Source organism: Labrus bergylta, chromosome 17, assembly GCF_963930695.1.
Source record: "Labrus bergylta chromosome 17, fLabBer1.1, whole genome shotgun sequence".
Taxonomy (NCBI): Eukaryota; Metazoa; Chordata; class Actinopteri; order Labriformes; family Labridae; genus Labrus; species Labrus bergylta.
In genome coordinates, this window is record NC_089211.1 from 2,488,290 (window position 1) to 2,504,359 (window position 16,070).

Consider the following 16,070-nt stretch of genomic DNA (forward strand, 5'->3'; position numbering starts at 1 on the left):
CCTTCCCCCCCTCTACAGCATTGCACACAAAATGTACACACACTCCCTGCACACAAACACACCTTGAATCAGTGCCCAGTCAGACTTAACTTTCCTCTCTCTTTTTTTTTTTGCACATCTGCCTTTGATCTTTGATGTGCCATGCATTGCATTAATTATGTATCTCGCCTCAGTACAAACGTGCTGAACACCTTCGAGTACTTAATAGGAGCAGGCTCATCACAGGGGCCTAGAGGATGGCTGCAGGAAGCATATGCATACCCTAGTTTTTCTATATATGCACTGCATAAGGGATTTTTACATTATGTGGGGGAAAAAATGTAAAGCCTGCATCCGTGGTTCTCCTTCAAGATGCGGGCCAAAGCTTGGACATTTTTCACTCTCCTGAAGCATGTGCCTCCTCTGTCTCTGAAGGACTGAGTGTTGACGGGGAGGAGGTGCGCACAAGACGGATGTGGCTTGAATTAAGCGTAAACTGTCATGGCTAGAATAGATACAGCAGCAGGGAACAATGAGCTATAGATCAGGATCTAGTATTGCTCTAATGGTATGCAAATTCAGCATGCTGCCTTGTGCTGTATAGCCAGCCGAGGGGGGGGGGGGCTCATCTGCCCCAAACTTTCCTGCGTCTGCATTTAATATATATCTTTTTTTTTTTTTTGCAGTGTTTGCAGATTGCAGCATGACATTAGTAAACATTAGCAGATGTGGAGAACTATATTGTTAAAATTTAAGCATGCACAGTTTTCTAGGACTGGACTTCATTTGGAGTCTTGGATTTGTTGATGGTGTTTGTTTATGAAATTTAATTGGGAAAAAAGCAATGTGTTTGTCCTTTACTGGGAGACCCTGTAAAAAAATGTCCTGTGTTGATGCTGCAGAAAGATTTATACACCTAGATCTGCATCAGAAAAAAAAGCTACAGCTAAAGCTACTTCACATTATGGTGTTGAATTTCAAGGCATATACAAGATTTGGGAGTAATTTAGGGGGTCTCCAATCCCTTCTTCCACATTCAGACTGAATAAGAAGCTCTGAAACCCTAACTTTATTTTGTGGTTGTTTATTTTATTTCATTAATGTTGTGGCAGCTTCCAGGGAGAGAGAGATAAGCTAATTGTTAATGCAGTAGAAACATCTTTCGACTGAGCCAAGAGCCCTGGTTCAACAGATGTGACCAGGTTAAAATAACAGGAGATAAGCAGTGAAAAGAAAAAAAGTAGCTGAAAGGGCTCCGAGTGACTTAGAAACCTGTAACCAGGGGGAACCTGCAGCCTACTTTTTTTTTTTAAATACATAGGATGAAGTGGACTGTATATTTTGTTCTTACTTCTGTGTTTTTAATTTCCAAGTTCACGATAAGGCTCGTGTTTGTATCTGTGGTGTCGCTGCAGCTCGGCAGACGTTGGTGGGAGTACCCCCTGCGCAGGTCCCTTTTGCAGTGCACATCCAGTACGAGAGAGGGAGAGCAGAGGAGCGCAGCAGCTGAGTGAGCAAACATCAGGTTGAAACATTAGGTTATCTTTTAAGACTATCAGACATCGACCTGTCACTTTTACCGCTTCGAGCCGTGTCCCGTGTACTTGCAGAGAGAGAGGACCCCAGCAGCAGCAGCAGCAGCAGCAGCAGCAGCCGGGTCTGGTCTGCTCTGCTCGGGCAGCCGCCTCTGAAAAAAAACTCCTAAACGCGGTCGTCTCAGCTGGCATGAGCTAACCTACCACACAGACATGGAAACCAAACCATTCTTGTCATTGGGTAAGTTTGTTTTGTTTCATGACAAAGACTTGCTCTGTCTTATAAAGTGAGCGTTTTGAGAGGACTTTTACCGGGAAATGTGTGTGAAACGTTTTTCTCTGCACCCTTTGCTCTTCTGACAGCGTGTGGAGCGAGTTGCCAAACGCATCATATAGAGCTGTTGACGAGCTGTAGCGGACTCTGCCTTCTTTTATTTAACTAATGTTGACTTATGTTTTTTTTTCTTTTGTCGTATCTTTAACCTGAAGTGTCCTCTGTATGTTTCCTATCTCATGCTAATTGAGCTGGCGGCATTTGGCTTTGGTACAGATTGACATCTCGCTCGGGTTACGGCGCGTTGCGACTAAAAGGACTTGTTACAAGTTAGCTTCAAACTTAGTTTAAATGTATTTTAGCTTCATGTGGAGGAGTGTAAAGACAAGGAGAAACTCTGTCCTGAGCGCTTTAATAAGAAGGAAGGAACAGATATAAAACGTAAAGCACAACACACAAGCATTTTGAATCAGAAGGAGAGCTTTCAGAGGGAGTGTTTTTTTTTTTTTCTGAGTGTTTTTTTTACTCATATCGTGTATTTGTACAACCTGCTGCTGTAACGCCACAATTTCCCAGTTTGGGATCAATTAAGTAATTCTATTCTATTCTATTCTTTCTCATAACTTTCTTAGCGTCGAGTTGCTGAGTTAGGTTAGCTGAATTGCCCTGTAGCCTACACGTTGTTTTCACTGATGGAAATAAAAGTTTTTTTTGTAAACGTATGTCGTCCTTCTCGTGACTTGGTTTAACTTACGGCTATATTGACTTCCGTTTGACTTTGAATGTCTAGCTGGTGGTTTGAAAAACAAGTTGTGATTTAAACTTGGCGCTGGGCTCAGTAAAAGTTGCTTGACTTATTATTTTTCTCTTCAAACTGTGCTGCAGAGGACTGTCAACTTAACATGAGTTACAATAAGGTGACACAGGTGTGAACTGAATACAAATATTGTCATTTCTCAGCCCTGAACTGAGGCTTCAAGGCATAAGAACTATCTGTTGATAATAAAATGGACATTTAATGTTCTTAAAAAACACAGGCTATGATGCACACTGAAGGGTTTTGTATTTTGCAGTCAGTAGGCTACATCTTTTAAGAGGAAAATGGAAACTTTTATCTTAATTGCATGCTTATCTTTTTCCCAGAAAGTAAGACTAAAAAGAAAGTGGGCATTGAAACTAGTTACGTAGGACATGTTTGACTTTTCAGAAGAAGCAGTAAATAATATTTCTATAACATTTTGTATTTTGAAACCATCAGTCTTAAAGCCAGTCTCAGTTTTCAGGTTTCTTTTAGTTTACAGCTCAAATAGTGTCTGTCACACACCTCACTGTAAATCATTCATGCTACTGTGAGTTTGTCAAAGTGAACAGAGCGGACCCTTGTCCCCTGTAGCACAGATACAATTCCGAGTTGTCTCTTATTGTGTCTGCAGCTCTTTCATGAGGGCGTCATGTTACACCTTGACATGTACCATCAGCCGCCCGGATGCACCGAGGAGATTCACGGGGACTTCTGAGGCACCGGGTGGCTTTCTTCTGTTACAGGCTGACACTGTCGCCACAACGCCCTTTATGTGGCTTCCCAGAAATACTCCAAAACCGACTGTGTTACACGCACACTGACAGGCTGTTATTACAGGTGCTCCGTATTGTGTGTCCACGTTGAAAGTGATTCAAGTTTCAGTCGGTCTGAATGTACTCGGAGTAGCCCAATGCAGACACTTGAAAGCGGACAGCAAAGCCTTATGTGAAAGCTGTTGTGGTTGGTGTAAAGCTTAATTGTTTTGGAGGAGTGACACTTTTCCCTCCCAGTCACACAATATGCTGTATCAGCAGTTTTTTCTTCGCCTATAATCATAATCTATCGCTTCTGAAATCCCCCTTTATATTTAAACTTTGAATCAAAAGTCCACTTGAGTGCTGATTGTTAATTGGCCACTTCAAGGGCGGCGCTATCTGCAAAGTCCTTGAACGTATCGATTAGCCGTTTACCCGGCGTAATTATCTGTCGCGCTGCATTAGAAATTCTGACATGCAACTGTTTGAAATGACAGCCAGTACATTTCACAATTATAGATCGCTTGTTGGCTGTGATGACGACATCCCCCCTTTGGCACCATATCCACGGCACTGTTCTGCTGATCTGCTGTCTGATCCCGCTGTCAGCCCCCCTCCTTATCTGACATTAAGCCATGAGGACTGAAAGGATGACATTGAAAGGAAAGTGTGTCCTTTTGTCGGAGCAATATGAGGCCGATCATGACAGTCTGTCAGTGAATTAATCAATGTGAGTTTTCTAACAGTGTGGAAACCTGTTCCATATTACTTATCTGTATTGATTTTCTATTAAGTTGATTATATTGTGGCAAAAAATGTCTGCACCTAAGTAGTTCTCCTGGATGATTTTTTTTTTACCTGCTCGGTGTTACACGTCTTGCGCCATTGGAATTATTGAATTTTAGCTCATCCAGATCAGGGTCTGTGGATAGAACACGTTGTACACATGAGGACAGATGCAAATATTTTTGAGCACTTTTGACAGGGGTCACCATGCCCCTTAAACATGTGGCCTGTGTATGTATATTTTTAGGTTGCCAGAGTTTCAGATGACCGTAAAGACAACTTATTACAGCTATCAATGAGCTGCAACAACTTTAAAACAGGATGCTATTTATTATAATTGACCTACTTATTAAGATTGAAAACTCAGATTTATTTATAAACACATGTTACATCAGGTTATGCTCTCAGAGTCTCTTATTCTTTTGCAAAAGCTAACGGTATTGGGATAAGAGTTGAGCGTGTTACATTTGGTGGCTTAATAGAACATTTTTGTGGCAATCAGCGAATTGGACCTTACCTTATTTCCCACCCTATGCTGGATGTCATTCAAATGGTGAAACTCTTATACACAGAATCATCTGTTTCTAAGGGTACTAATGTGATAAACCTCTCTACCAATGGCTATAAAACAGAACATCCTCTTTTGATTAATCACAGTTTATTGAAAACAAAAAAAAGTCTCGAAAGCTCACTTCAGATATCTATTTCACCACCTGTTATTAAGGTGTGCACTGTTATTTTTCCTGAATCTGGCTCAGCTAAACTTTGTCTCTCTTTCTGTCTTGTTTTTGTGTGTGTGTGTGTGTGAAGTATCCTCAGCACGCACTCCAGAAATCAATGAAGTTCATGGTCTTGGATGAGACACTGAGATACATGCTGTTCTGTGTGCATGTATGTGTGTGAGAGACATAGACATTCCTTTTCTGGCAGTAACTCAGGAACAAAGGTAATACAGGGAGAAGGTATGTGTCTGCCGGGAGGGGTGTGTGTGTGCATGTGTGTGTGCATGTGTGTGTGGTGGGAGTGGGCTGGTGGAATTACACCGCCAAAAGCATTTGGCCAAGTTTGTCTTTTTACGGCCGTCCAGTTTTGTGTTCCTGATGTGATGCTTTTGCTCCCCTTTTGAGGAAAGGGGCTGCAGCTGTCATTTTTATTGGAGGAGTTTTATAGCGAGACTTAATGGCTTAAAGTGACAGCTCTCTCTCTCTCTCCCTCTCCTTTCTCTTTTTTTTTCTTCTCCCTCAATGTCACCCATGAGGCCTTTAACTCAAGCAAATCAAAGAGAATTTGGCTGCCTTGTATATGCCCACCCTCCACTTTCCCACCCATCACCCCTGCCAGACTCCAAACCGTACAGTACCAGAGAAGAAGAAAAGATTAATGCTGAAATTATTCATATTACAGCCATGACGTGTAGACCAGTGTTTTTTCTCTTCATGGAATATCTCTGCTCATCTTAAAACGAACATTGAATGTTGGCTCCAGATGAAACAGTGCATATTTTAGCCTGTCATGCTCTCTCTCCTCAGCAGCCCACACTTGTTTATGTTCTAAACTTAGTCTGAATCTGAAAAAAAAAAAAACTGCTGGAAGGCTCTGTGATGCACAAATCATGAAATGACTCAAAGGCTCGTTAATTATTTGTGTAAGGAGCTCCTCACTCGCAGGAGGTCTTTTATTGATAACGGCTGCTCTGAACTTTGCACCTCAAACCTTGACCTTTGCTCCTCATACGCTCGATCACTTCAGGAATTTGCCTTTGGCGTTCAATCTGTTGGTTAAAGTGTTTAAAGACAGTAGCTTGTAGTTCTGTCTGTTTTCTCTCTTCTTCTTTTATCTCGTCTATTGTTTCCTTATTTCCTGCCCTTTGTTTTTCTGTGTTTGGATTCTGAGGTTTAGGATTTGTGGTGTTAATATTGACGCTGCATCTTAGGTGTGTAGTTAAAGTATACTTTTTAACAGTTGTTCTCAATTGGCAGGGAATGTTTTTTTTTCTTTAAACTATGCCTGGCATGCACACTGTGCCAATACAAATATGCTTAAAAAATAAGAAATGCAAATTTAAGTGCAGCAAAACAGATTTTATATTCACTTTTCCTACGTACGTTCAGTTTTGTGTTTAGTTTTAGCAACATTTGATCATTGAAACGCTACGCAAAATGAATGAAATTGATTCCTAGATGAAAGTTAGAAATGAAATGAAAACATAGATGAAGAAAGGGAACATGAATGTGGAAAAGGGTTCACAAATTATCACCACCATCAGACATAAAGTGTGTGTTTTGATTCTCATTTTGAATCCTCAAATGCCAGGTTTTGTAATTTTAGCCGACATTTGCATGAAGCCAACATAAGTCAGGAGGAATCTTTCAGTTGTAAGGTTGGTGTTTAATATTATTTTTGCTCTGGTCAGCAGATAATTAAGATATCATATTTAAAAGTTTGAGACATGTGTATCAAATGATGAAACATGATGGCGGTTTCACAATTCTTGTTTTATCCAATCCCACAATATTGACTCTACAATAATATAAAGTACAGAGAGGCAGTATTCCCTCCCATTCTTGAAGTCAGAAGCAGTTTGGATTTGCAGGAGCTTGGTTGTTGCTGTGAATACTTTCCCTCCTCGGTGTTGGAATCATCTGAGCACCTTTAGTCTCATGGTTTATTGCAGCTCCACCGAGTGTCTGAATGGCTTTTCTGTGGGTTGGCAGTATTCAGGGTGCGTACAGCCACTCTTTTGAAGTGGAAACATAGTCTCTGTGGGGATTCGACCAGATCGCACTCGTAATGCACACTGAGAGGAAGGTCGGTTTGCCCTACTCCAGCCAGAACTCTCTTCTCTGTGTTCTGAGAAAGAGAAGCAAGAGGAAGTAAAAAAAAAAAAAAAAAAAGCAGCGCAGCGGAAATGAAGAACTTGGCATATTGTGGTTATGTTGTGTTGTTTAAAACCCTGCCAAGAAAAAAAAAAGGACAGTTGCTGTCAGAGGCTAACTATCCTCTATACTCCTCCGCAATCCTCAAGTTGGCATGTTTTCAATAATAAAAACAACTGTCGACTCTTCCTCTGTGATCACCGTAATGCATGGAAATATCTCGGCTCTTTGGCACTTATTATGTGTTTTGTAATTAAGTTATGAGCACATGAGCTTTGATGGGTATTCACTGGAGAGGGATGACGAATCCAGTGAATCCTAGATATGTTATTCTCCTTCATGTCATTTTATTTTTCTTTTTGCCCACATTTTTTCCCACAGTAATTATAATTGGCCCCAATGAGATCCACACACATTTACAAGGAGATGTTGATTTATTTCCTTTAGACAAGTTGTGTAAAACAATGTATCAGTAGTGGAGATCATTTTTATGTTCTGCATCTGGGTACGAGAATTTTCATTAAACTCCAGTGAGTTTTTGCTTTGCATTTAATGATATGTATCTGTTACACTGGTTGTGATATTATCACAGTGTAATAGGATCAAAAGCTGGAATGGTGTGTTTGATGTTTCGGCACACCGCAGAGAAACAAAAAGAATCGGATTGTAGACTCCAACTGTGATGTTGTTTTTATAAAACTGTATATTCAGGTGTATACACAGCACTCTGTCTTTTCACACACACTAATCCACACACACACACACACACACACATCCACTCAAAACAAGCTGTGTGTCTGTGTGTGTGTGTGTATGTACATGTAAACACATGCCGCCAGAGCAGAAACAGAGCAAGGTAATTAAGACAGTGTCTCTTGCTGCTTCATTGCAGTTTCTTTTTGAGGTCACAGAGAGCAAGGGAGGTTTCCCTGGGTGCCTCACGCCTTCCTCCTTACTCCCCCCGCCCACAGAGCCGCCACCGCCGCCGTTATGTTTGTCTGTCACCTTGCCAGATGCCAGGTGGGTGGGGCTTCCGCGCACCGCTGGGCACAGGGCCACGGAAATCCCACAGCATGCAAAACACCTTGGTTATGTTTTGTGTGTGCATGTGTGTGTGTGTGTGTGTGTGTGTGTGTGTGTGTGTGTGTGTGTGTGTGTGTGTGTGTGTGTGTGTGTGTGTGTGTGTGTGTGTGTGTGTGTGTGTGTGTGTGTGTGCATGGGTTGATGGGTGTTTGGGTATAAGCAGAAGGCAGCAGCTTTGAGAGCAAGGTTACACCTGCAAACTGACAATTTTGCTTCTCTGTTATAAAGAAGCTCTTCTATATACATTTTGCACATCAGATAAATTCCTAGGTAAGATTTTGTTAATGCCCATAATGTGGGATGTTCCAAGTGCAGTTTCTAGTTGAAGCAGATATTTCTATTCAGACTTACTGACTAACAGTAAAATAAAAACATAATTTATTTTAAATTGGGTAACCACCCTTAGGTCGTTCTTAGAGGTTAATGTCTACATGTTCTTAATGTTGTTATGCATTGCTCCATATGCCAGTTTAACCTGACACAGCATACATATTTTTTTTTATCTCAGTTCTCGGGATCAAAATACAGCCGGACATGTAGCTTGTAAGTGATGCTATCCATTCACTGTGGATAGTTTTATTTGCAGACGGCTAGAAATAGATTCAGCTTTTTCTAAATGAGCTGTTCTGCTAATTTTGCCATGAATTCTTGGAGTATCTTTAATTACTTCAAGTCATTTGAATTCTAAGACGTAAAGATTTAGTACAGTAAACCACTACTGAGGTTTATTTTTTAAATCTTCGAAGAGGATTATGCAAACAATGATCTCCTTCAGACAGAAGTTATGTCATCAACAAAAAAAATGTGACACTCTCCGGTCAAGAACAACCCAGCTTTAAACCACAGAAAGAACAACGGCTCTAGATGAGCATTTTCATTTGAGATCAACAGCATGCAGAGAATCTGATGTTTTGGGGTTTGGTGCCATGTACAGAGGCTGTAGTGCTCTAGGCTAGCACCCCGGAACAGTCCTGTGGCTCCTTTCCTGCATGTCATTCACCACTCTCTCCCTCTCCCCCATTTCTGACTCTGTCCACTGTCCTATCTCTAAATTATGGCATATAAAGCCCCAAAATATACCTTAAAAAGACAAGAGTGTTTTTATACTTATAGAGGAAAGGACTTACTGCAGTTTGCCAAGATACACCAAAACCTGCTATGGATATCCCTTATTTTCCACCCAGTTTGGAAGAGGTTTGCACTGGCATGAAAATGAGAACCAGTCCCTCATACTGCTTAAATTTGATCCCAATCCCTATTCAGATTTTTTGTTATTTCTTCTTGAGATGAACACATTAGTAGAGTAGAGAGGCTTTCATGCCCAGTAAAAGAACAGAAGAGAGCAGTGATTAAAATGTGATACAATAAGACACAGTGAGCACAGAACACAAGACTTCACATGTCATGGCTACCTGCATATGTGAAAACTATTTGTTACTTATACACCTGAGGTGCTGAGTATCGCCTTTACCCCAGAGGAAGCTGGCATGTTTTTGGTTGGTGCGTTCTCAGAATGAACATCATGTAACCTTCTGCTATTTCAAACAAAGTTTTGTTTTTGTTTTTTAGTCTATTTCATCCATGGGCCTCACAATAGGTTTCAAGTGTTTTTAACTGGATAAATGAAAAGTTAGTATTAACATGTTACCACAGCTCTATCCTGCAACCTAATCATCTTAATTTATTATGAGTAATAGCTCTGATAAATTCATAATATAGAATCTGTAGCTGGCTGTAGTCAGATCCATCTTTCCTCCTCATTCGTCCTCCTACAGCTATTTTCTCTTCTGCTTAAGAAACTCCTAAGCTCCAATAAAGTCCTTCTCTCTACTTTATGCAGTTCTTCACCTCAGGGACAATGGCTAAGATGCTTTGTGTTTTACCTTTTTTTAAGGATTTAATCTCGAATTCAAGAGAAAATGGCATCATACTAAGAATATCTTGGTGTTTCAGTACAGGGACCAATCAAAGCATTTAAAAGGTGTGTGCATGCACCTCACCTTAACAATATGATGCTGCATTGCAACAGGTCATTTCTACACATGCCTGTGAAGAACAGAAAAGATAACACTCCTTTGATAAGTGCATCTGTTTACCTAATGAAAATCATTTTGTGTTGCCATTTATAGCATCCATTAAGGCAGCAAATGATCACACTGCTGATGATAAAGTCCATACTTTCACTACATCAAAGCATAGTCGTGTTAAATAACGACTTGGAACACGTTTAACAAGTTTAAAACCGGCTGTTTAATGCACGCCAGGTTTTCACACATCTCTTATTATCTGAACATAGATTTTGCTAGATTCCATAAGAGTTCTTGGTTACCAACATTGTTTAAGGATCTTCCTCTTTCAGTTCTGTGTTTTTCTTGAAATCAGCCATGCTGTGGACAGTAGAAGCAGTTATTCAACAAGTCAACAGACCTTAGTTGATTCAAGTATCAAACACGTTTTTTGCTTGATTCTATGAGAGGAACTTTCTAGATCTTGTGCATTCAAAACTTTATTTAGATTTTCATTTACTTCTCACCATAAAACGATTACAGTTGAACTTTGGGGAAGTGGCCCTGTTAAACTCAGCTTTGGGATTATAGGCTCTGACTGCAATTATGAGAAACAGAAGATCCATTACAGAGCTACCTCACAGTCTGTATTACTAATTAGATGTAGTACCCAGTGACACTATAGCAGATCGACACAGGTCATCTCAGAAATGGAAATGTCAAGCATATTTACCTTCGTGCTTCAGAAGTAGGGACTCTCACATTATTTCCATAAATGATGGTGCATGAAAGAGACTGTAGAAATTAGATAATATATGAGATAATAGGGTTCTCTGTGGGGTTTTCCTCTGCCTGCAGAATGAGTGATTAACTATTTGTTGACGCCTGCAGGTCTACCATGTTCATACATCCGCCTAGACTGTGGCCCCTCGGCCTCAAAACACACACACCTGTATTCCTCACACACTCGCACACATACACTCGCAGACATGCGCAAATGTATAGACGGTCTGTGCAGAAGTCTGCAGGGCTTTGTCACCTATGGTTAGACACCTTGCTGCAGCCGTCTGGTTTTAGGAATGTTCTCGACAGGCAGGAAGGTGGAAGGGTGTTAAGAGTAGAGGGGGAGGGGCTGTCTATCTGGAAAAACAACACCGGCTTCACAGAACCTCTTACTCTAGATAGTGACAGATGAACACACTGTACCAATCATTCCACCTCGGAGAGAGCGCTGTAAACAACTCTAATGAAAAGTTCAATTCCTGCTCCTGCTGTTTGTAACTGAGTGACATTTTGTACTTAGATGGCTGTGCCCTCCCTTCCTCTGCCCACAACATTCAGTCTATTTTATTGGAACAAAAGGGAAATTTATTCTGCAGACAGGGTTTGCAGTAAAATCACACAGTAGAGCCATTAAATACAAAACAATGCTGCCACATGAAGGAGTAAAACACGTAATAAAGTGCTCCGATATAAAGCTATCTTGACCATGATAAAACCAGACTGCAGGGACTCTTTATTTTATTAACTGAACACCACTACTTAGTCATTGGAGGTAAGAAGACCGACTGAATGCAGAAAGCTCATTAAGCGCTGCATGAGTTGAATGCTCTTTCATATGGGCTATAGAAACAGTTAACCTGCTTATTAGCCTTAGAAAACCCTCACATTGTTCAACCAAGGAAAATGGCTTTAAATGGATTATACACATGGCTTTGCATCGCTGTATGATAGTGTGCAATTTCTTTATTGACTCTCTAACCTAACGATTTTCTAATGCTGTGAACATGCAGCGCTACCTCATATAAAAAAAAAGAAAACCTTGTTCTTTTTGCTATTAAGGAGAAGAGAGTTGGGCAACCAACCAGGTTGACTTGACAGACAGAGACAGGCAGGCGCTGGCCGTGTCTTTGTCATCAGCCGTCTACATACCAAAGTGCTGACAGTTGCCTGTACAAACGGCTCTGACAAGTTCAAGTGTCACATTTAGGATGCTTTCTACTGTTTCAGCCTTGAATGGGAAACAGGAGAAGGCTGCAGATTAAACAGGACAGATCAGAGTGTGGAGTTGTTGGCGGAACACGATTGTAATTGGCAGGATTGTGTGCAGCTGGAGATTTATGGTGTGTGTGTGTGTGTGTGTGTGTGTGTGTGTGTGTGTGTGTGTGTGTGTGTGTGTGTGTGTGTGTGTGTGTGTGTGTGTGTGTGTGTGTGTGTGTGTGTGTGTGTGTGTGTGTGTGTAGCCATACATTGTGGCTGTAGCTAAACGTTCCAGTTATTTTACTGATGATTCTTTTGTTTGTTTTATTTATCACTATCAACCCCGTTTAAAGTGATATTTTTCAAAAAGCTTGGCACATTCAGAGCCCAGTGTCTTTATTATAGCTTTGTGTGGTATTCAGTTTATGATGACACAAAACAGAGAAAAGCAGCAACTCCTAACATTGGAAAATCTTAAACCAGAGTGCGTAAGGAATACTTTCTTGAGAAATGACTTTCAAATGGCTGATAGATAAAAAAGGATGAACGTTAAGTTCTGGTGATCAACTGCATGATTGATGGACTAACCGTTTAATCTTTGGTACATTTGCATGTGTGAGTAGCAGATATGGTATGTGTGAATGCTTGGGCATGCATATGTGTCAGGGTGTACAAGCCTGCACATGCATGCTTTTATGCAGCTTGGGTATGATTTGCTGATATTACAACATGTATGTTCTAAATAGGGAGCACCCAGTACTCACTCCTAGTGATGGTAGTGTAATTAAAAATATATAGGCTACATATCTTTATACATTTTTTAACAGGATGACACTACTCACACTGTATGCATATTATATTTTAAAGGCTAATTCAGTACACTGAGGCATCTTAAAATAAGGGGTGTTAATGTTTGTGGCAGCTCGGTTTGTATGTATGTGGTGAAAAAATGGTAGAGAAGCTCTGATTTTGAACAACAAACTGCTTTCTTTTGTGAGATATTCCAGTTTTATCATGGCTTTACATTAATAGAAAATACAGCTTAATAAATGTGATGCTAGTTTGCTAGATTTGACTAATAAGCTACACACTGTTGTCTATCATCATATACTTAGAAATTGTCATATTTTTGCATCTGATACCTTTGTAGTTCAGGGCTTTCTGATGTTCCAATTATGTTTATCAGCACGATTGTAGTTCTAAGCCTGTGAATGGTGGGCTGGAGCCACAGACACACTTATTTATGAACCGGTGTTTCTAGAGCAGAGCAGTGCGAAGCAGCTGAGAATCAGCGTGCTGTCTGGGAGAGGGAGGGTCAGAGGTTGTGGCTGGGTCACACTCTGTGGGAGAGGAGCAGCCTCAGCAGACATGACAGGGATTGTATGGAGGTGGAGAGAAGAGAGTGAGAGTGAGTGAGAGAGAGAGTTAGATCAGTATTGAGGCTCGCAAATGAAAGCAGGAAGCATGTTGTTTTATTTAGGTCTTGCTTCACTCAATGCATGGCTTTTTCCCCCCCTCATCCTATCAGCGCAGCTATTGTTAGTAACAGTTAATTGTTAATTGATCCAAAGAGCGATAAAACAAGGCACCTAATCTCCCGTCGTCTAACAAACACACACACATGTGCTGCACAGAATGAGAGTGAATGTTTATTACAGGATCCTGGTAGATGCTAAGGTGCCCTGGGGGCTATTAAAGCCCTCACTTAAAAGGCACTATCAGGGAACACTTGATGTGGGCTGCTTGACGGAAGGAGGGTAGAGGGGTTGTAGAATGAGAAGAAAGGGAAGAAAGAGAAGTCCTTGGAACAGCCAGCAGAAGGAGGGAATAAACAGAGTGAGCACATCTGGATTGCCTCAGCAGAATATTTGTGCAACATCTGGAAAAATTCCCTGGAATTTAAGGGTCCCCACCTTTCATTTCAGTTATTTTTTCTCCTTCTTTTCACTTCTTCTTCTTCCCCGTCCTGTTTTCTGCATCTTCAAAGTCACTTTCCCCGGTGCGGCAGGCACGTAAATACTCCCATATAGAACTGCAGGTTGAGGCCTTGCAGACTTTATAGTGGGCCAAATTGGGCCCATGTGACCAACTCCCCTTTGTGCAGGGCCGGGCTAATTAAGTGGCACAGAAGTGAGAGGGCACCCGGCTGTGGGCCCAGACCTAGACCGGTCCTGGGCCAAACACAGCCCCTCATAAAAAGCGCATTAAAACAAGAAAAGAGTTCCACTGCTTCCTTCAGACAGTAAACTTTAAATCATAGCATGACAAATAACCTCTTTGTTTGTTTTCAACAAAACTTACACAGACTTTCTTGTATAGCATGAAAGAGCCTCTGTATTAAATCACAACACGGCTACCTTTGTGTTATTTCAAAAACAAATGTAGCTTTTCATCTATAAATTTGTTGTCATTGAAAGGATGCACAAAGAGTGTCCATGAGCCTCCCTTTGAGGTATGGAGTCCCTAGAGGAACAAGAAAGCCTCAGTATTGAATCGACACCTTCAGTCGATTTGTAACTCTCAGTGCCCGACGTTGCGTTCAAGTTACAGTACATAATATATGCACGGCAAGGCTTTTGTCCGTCTCTGTAGAGAGATCACAAGCTCTCCTCTCCTCAGTCTGTGTTCATTAGCGATTAAGATTCAGATGAGTTCCGGGTGCCTTCTGTCTTACCTGGGCGAGGCTCCTCGTTAATCGGCGGCGCTGACAGGCAGGTAGCACACTCAGAGCAGAGGGGAGAGCAGGAGAGCACAGGGGTACATGCTAATGCGGCGGCTGCACTGATCAAAAGAGATGCATCACGGTCTCCCTCTGATGGGCTTACTGATGCCGGGTCCCCCTTGAGAGCTATAGTACACACAGGCAGGAGAAGGGCAGTGATGAGAGGAGGAGAGAGAAATAAGGACGAGTTGAGAGGGATTGGCAGGGGTTGGGGAAAGAGACTTGCAAGGAAAAAGAAAGATGACATTAAAGGTGAGAACCAGGGGGGGAAAAAAGCAGAGTTAATCATGAAGTTTACAAAAATCAATAAGGAAATGAAATACAAAAAGTTGTAATTGATGGAGCATTTAAGGGGAAAATGCCAAAATCAGCAACCCTCATCGTCTAGTTATCTTAGTGAGAAGAACAAGAAGTGCAGTTTCAGTTGGTCAAATGTCTCTTTTTCAATGAACACACTGAGCTGACTTTTTTTTCCCATGTTGCCCTGCAGTTGGCCTACATCTTTCTGCCTGGCTGAACTGACAAGTTGCACTCCTTTCTAGGAATGCTGATGTTGGTGATACAGTGTGTGTGTGAGTGTGTGAGATGTTGTACATGTAGAGCAGTGTTATCTTGTTAGTCTTTATGAGGGTGTGTGATAGAGTGTTACTGTTGATCACCTGGAATGATGACTTTTTTCTTCTTCATATTTTTGGTCGGATAAAAAAAATAAGCTTGTTTAAAAAAAATATTAAAATCAAGCTGCTAATTCAATTATTGCATCATTGTGTCTAGCAGAAACACAGTGATGAAATCACATTACAACAACTATGGTATGTATCTATTTACAAGCCTTACAGTGAAAACAGAATTCAGTTGACAAATGAAAAGTTTATTTGAAAGTTGCTTATAATGGCATTCATTTAAATATGTTATAACTTATCCTAGAAACAGTTAATGACTTGTGATTCAGCCCAATTGGATTCCTAAAACATCCATAGGAAGAGATATGTCCCTCCCAGGGTTTGTACTCAGATTTGAGCGTTGACATTGAGGGTCTTGTTTCCTCTTAAATGTGAAAGTCAGAGCCTGAGGCCCATGTAATACACACAACCTTTACAACAGGCGACTCTGGGAACCATGCACCTCTGCCTGTAGGTTTTTATGTTTGCAGACATCCCAGTAGAATGACCTTAGTCTTCCACTTCCCTGTCCCTTGATCTAAATTAACTTTGCTCTTTTGGACACTACTTCTTTTAGAGCGTGCACCATTATTAAGCTCTAAGCCAAGCT

At 41.1% G+C, this 16,070-nt stretch overlaps 1 protein-coding gene across 2 annotated transcripts in view; it reads left to right on the forward strand.

The window, feature by feature from the left end:
• The first annotated feature begins 1,439 nt into the window (after nt 1-1,439).
• rxraa (retinoid X receptor, alpha a) overlaps nt 1,440-16,070 on the forward strand; it is a 109,085-nt gene continuing 94,454 nt past the window's right edge. For both annotated transcript variants that reach the window (XM_065965931.1, XM_029276748.2), the window contains exon 1: nt 1,440-1,755. In XM_065965931.1, coding sequence (XP_065822003.1) covers nt 1,728-1,755 — 28 coding nt within the window. In that variant the 5' untranslated portion in view covers nt 1,440-1,727. The remainder of the gene's footprint in view (nt 1,756-16,070) is intronic.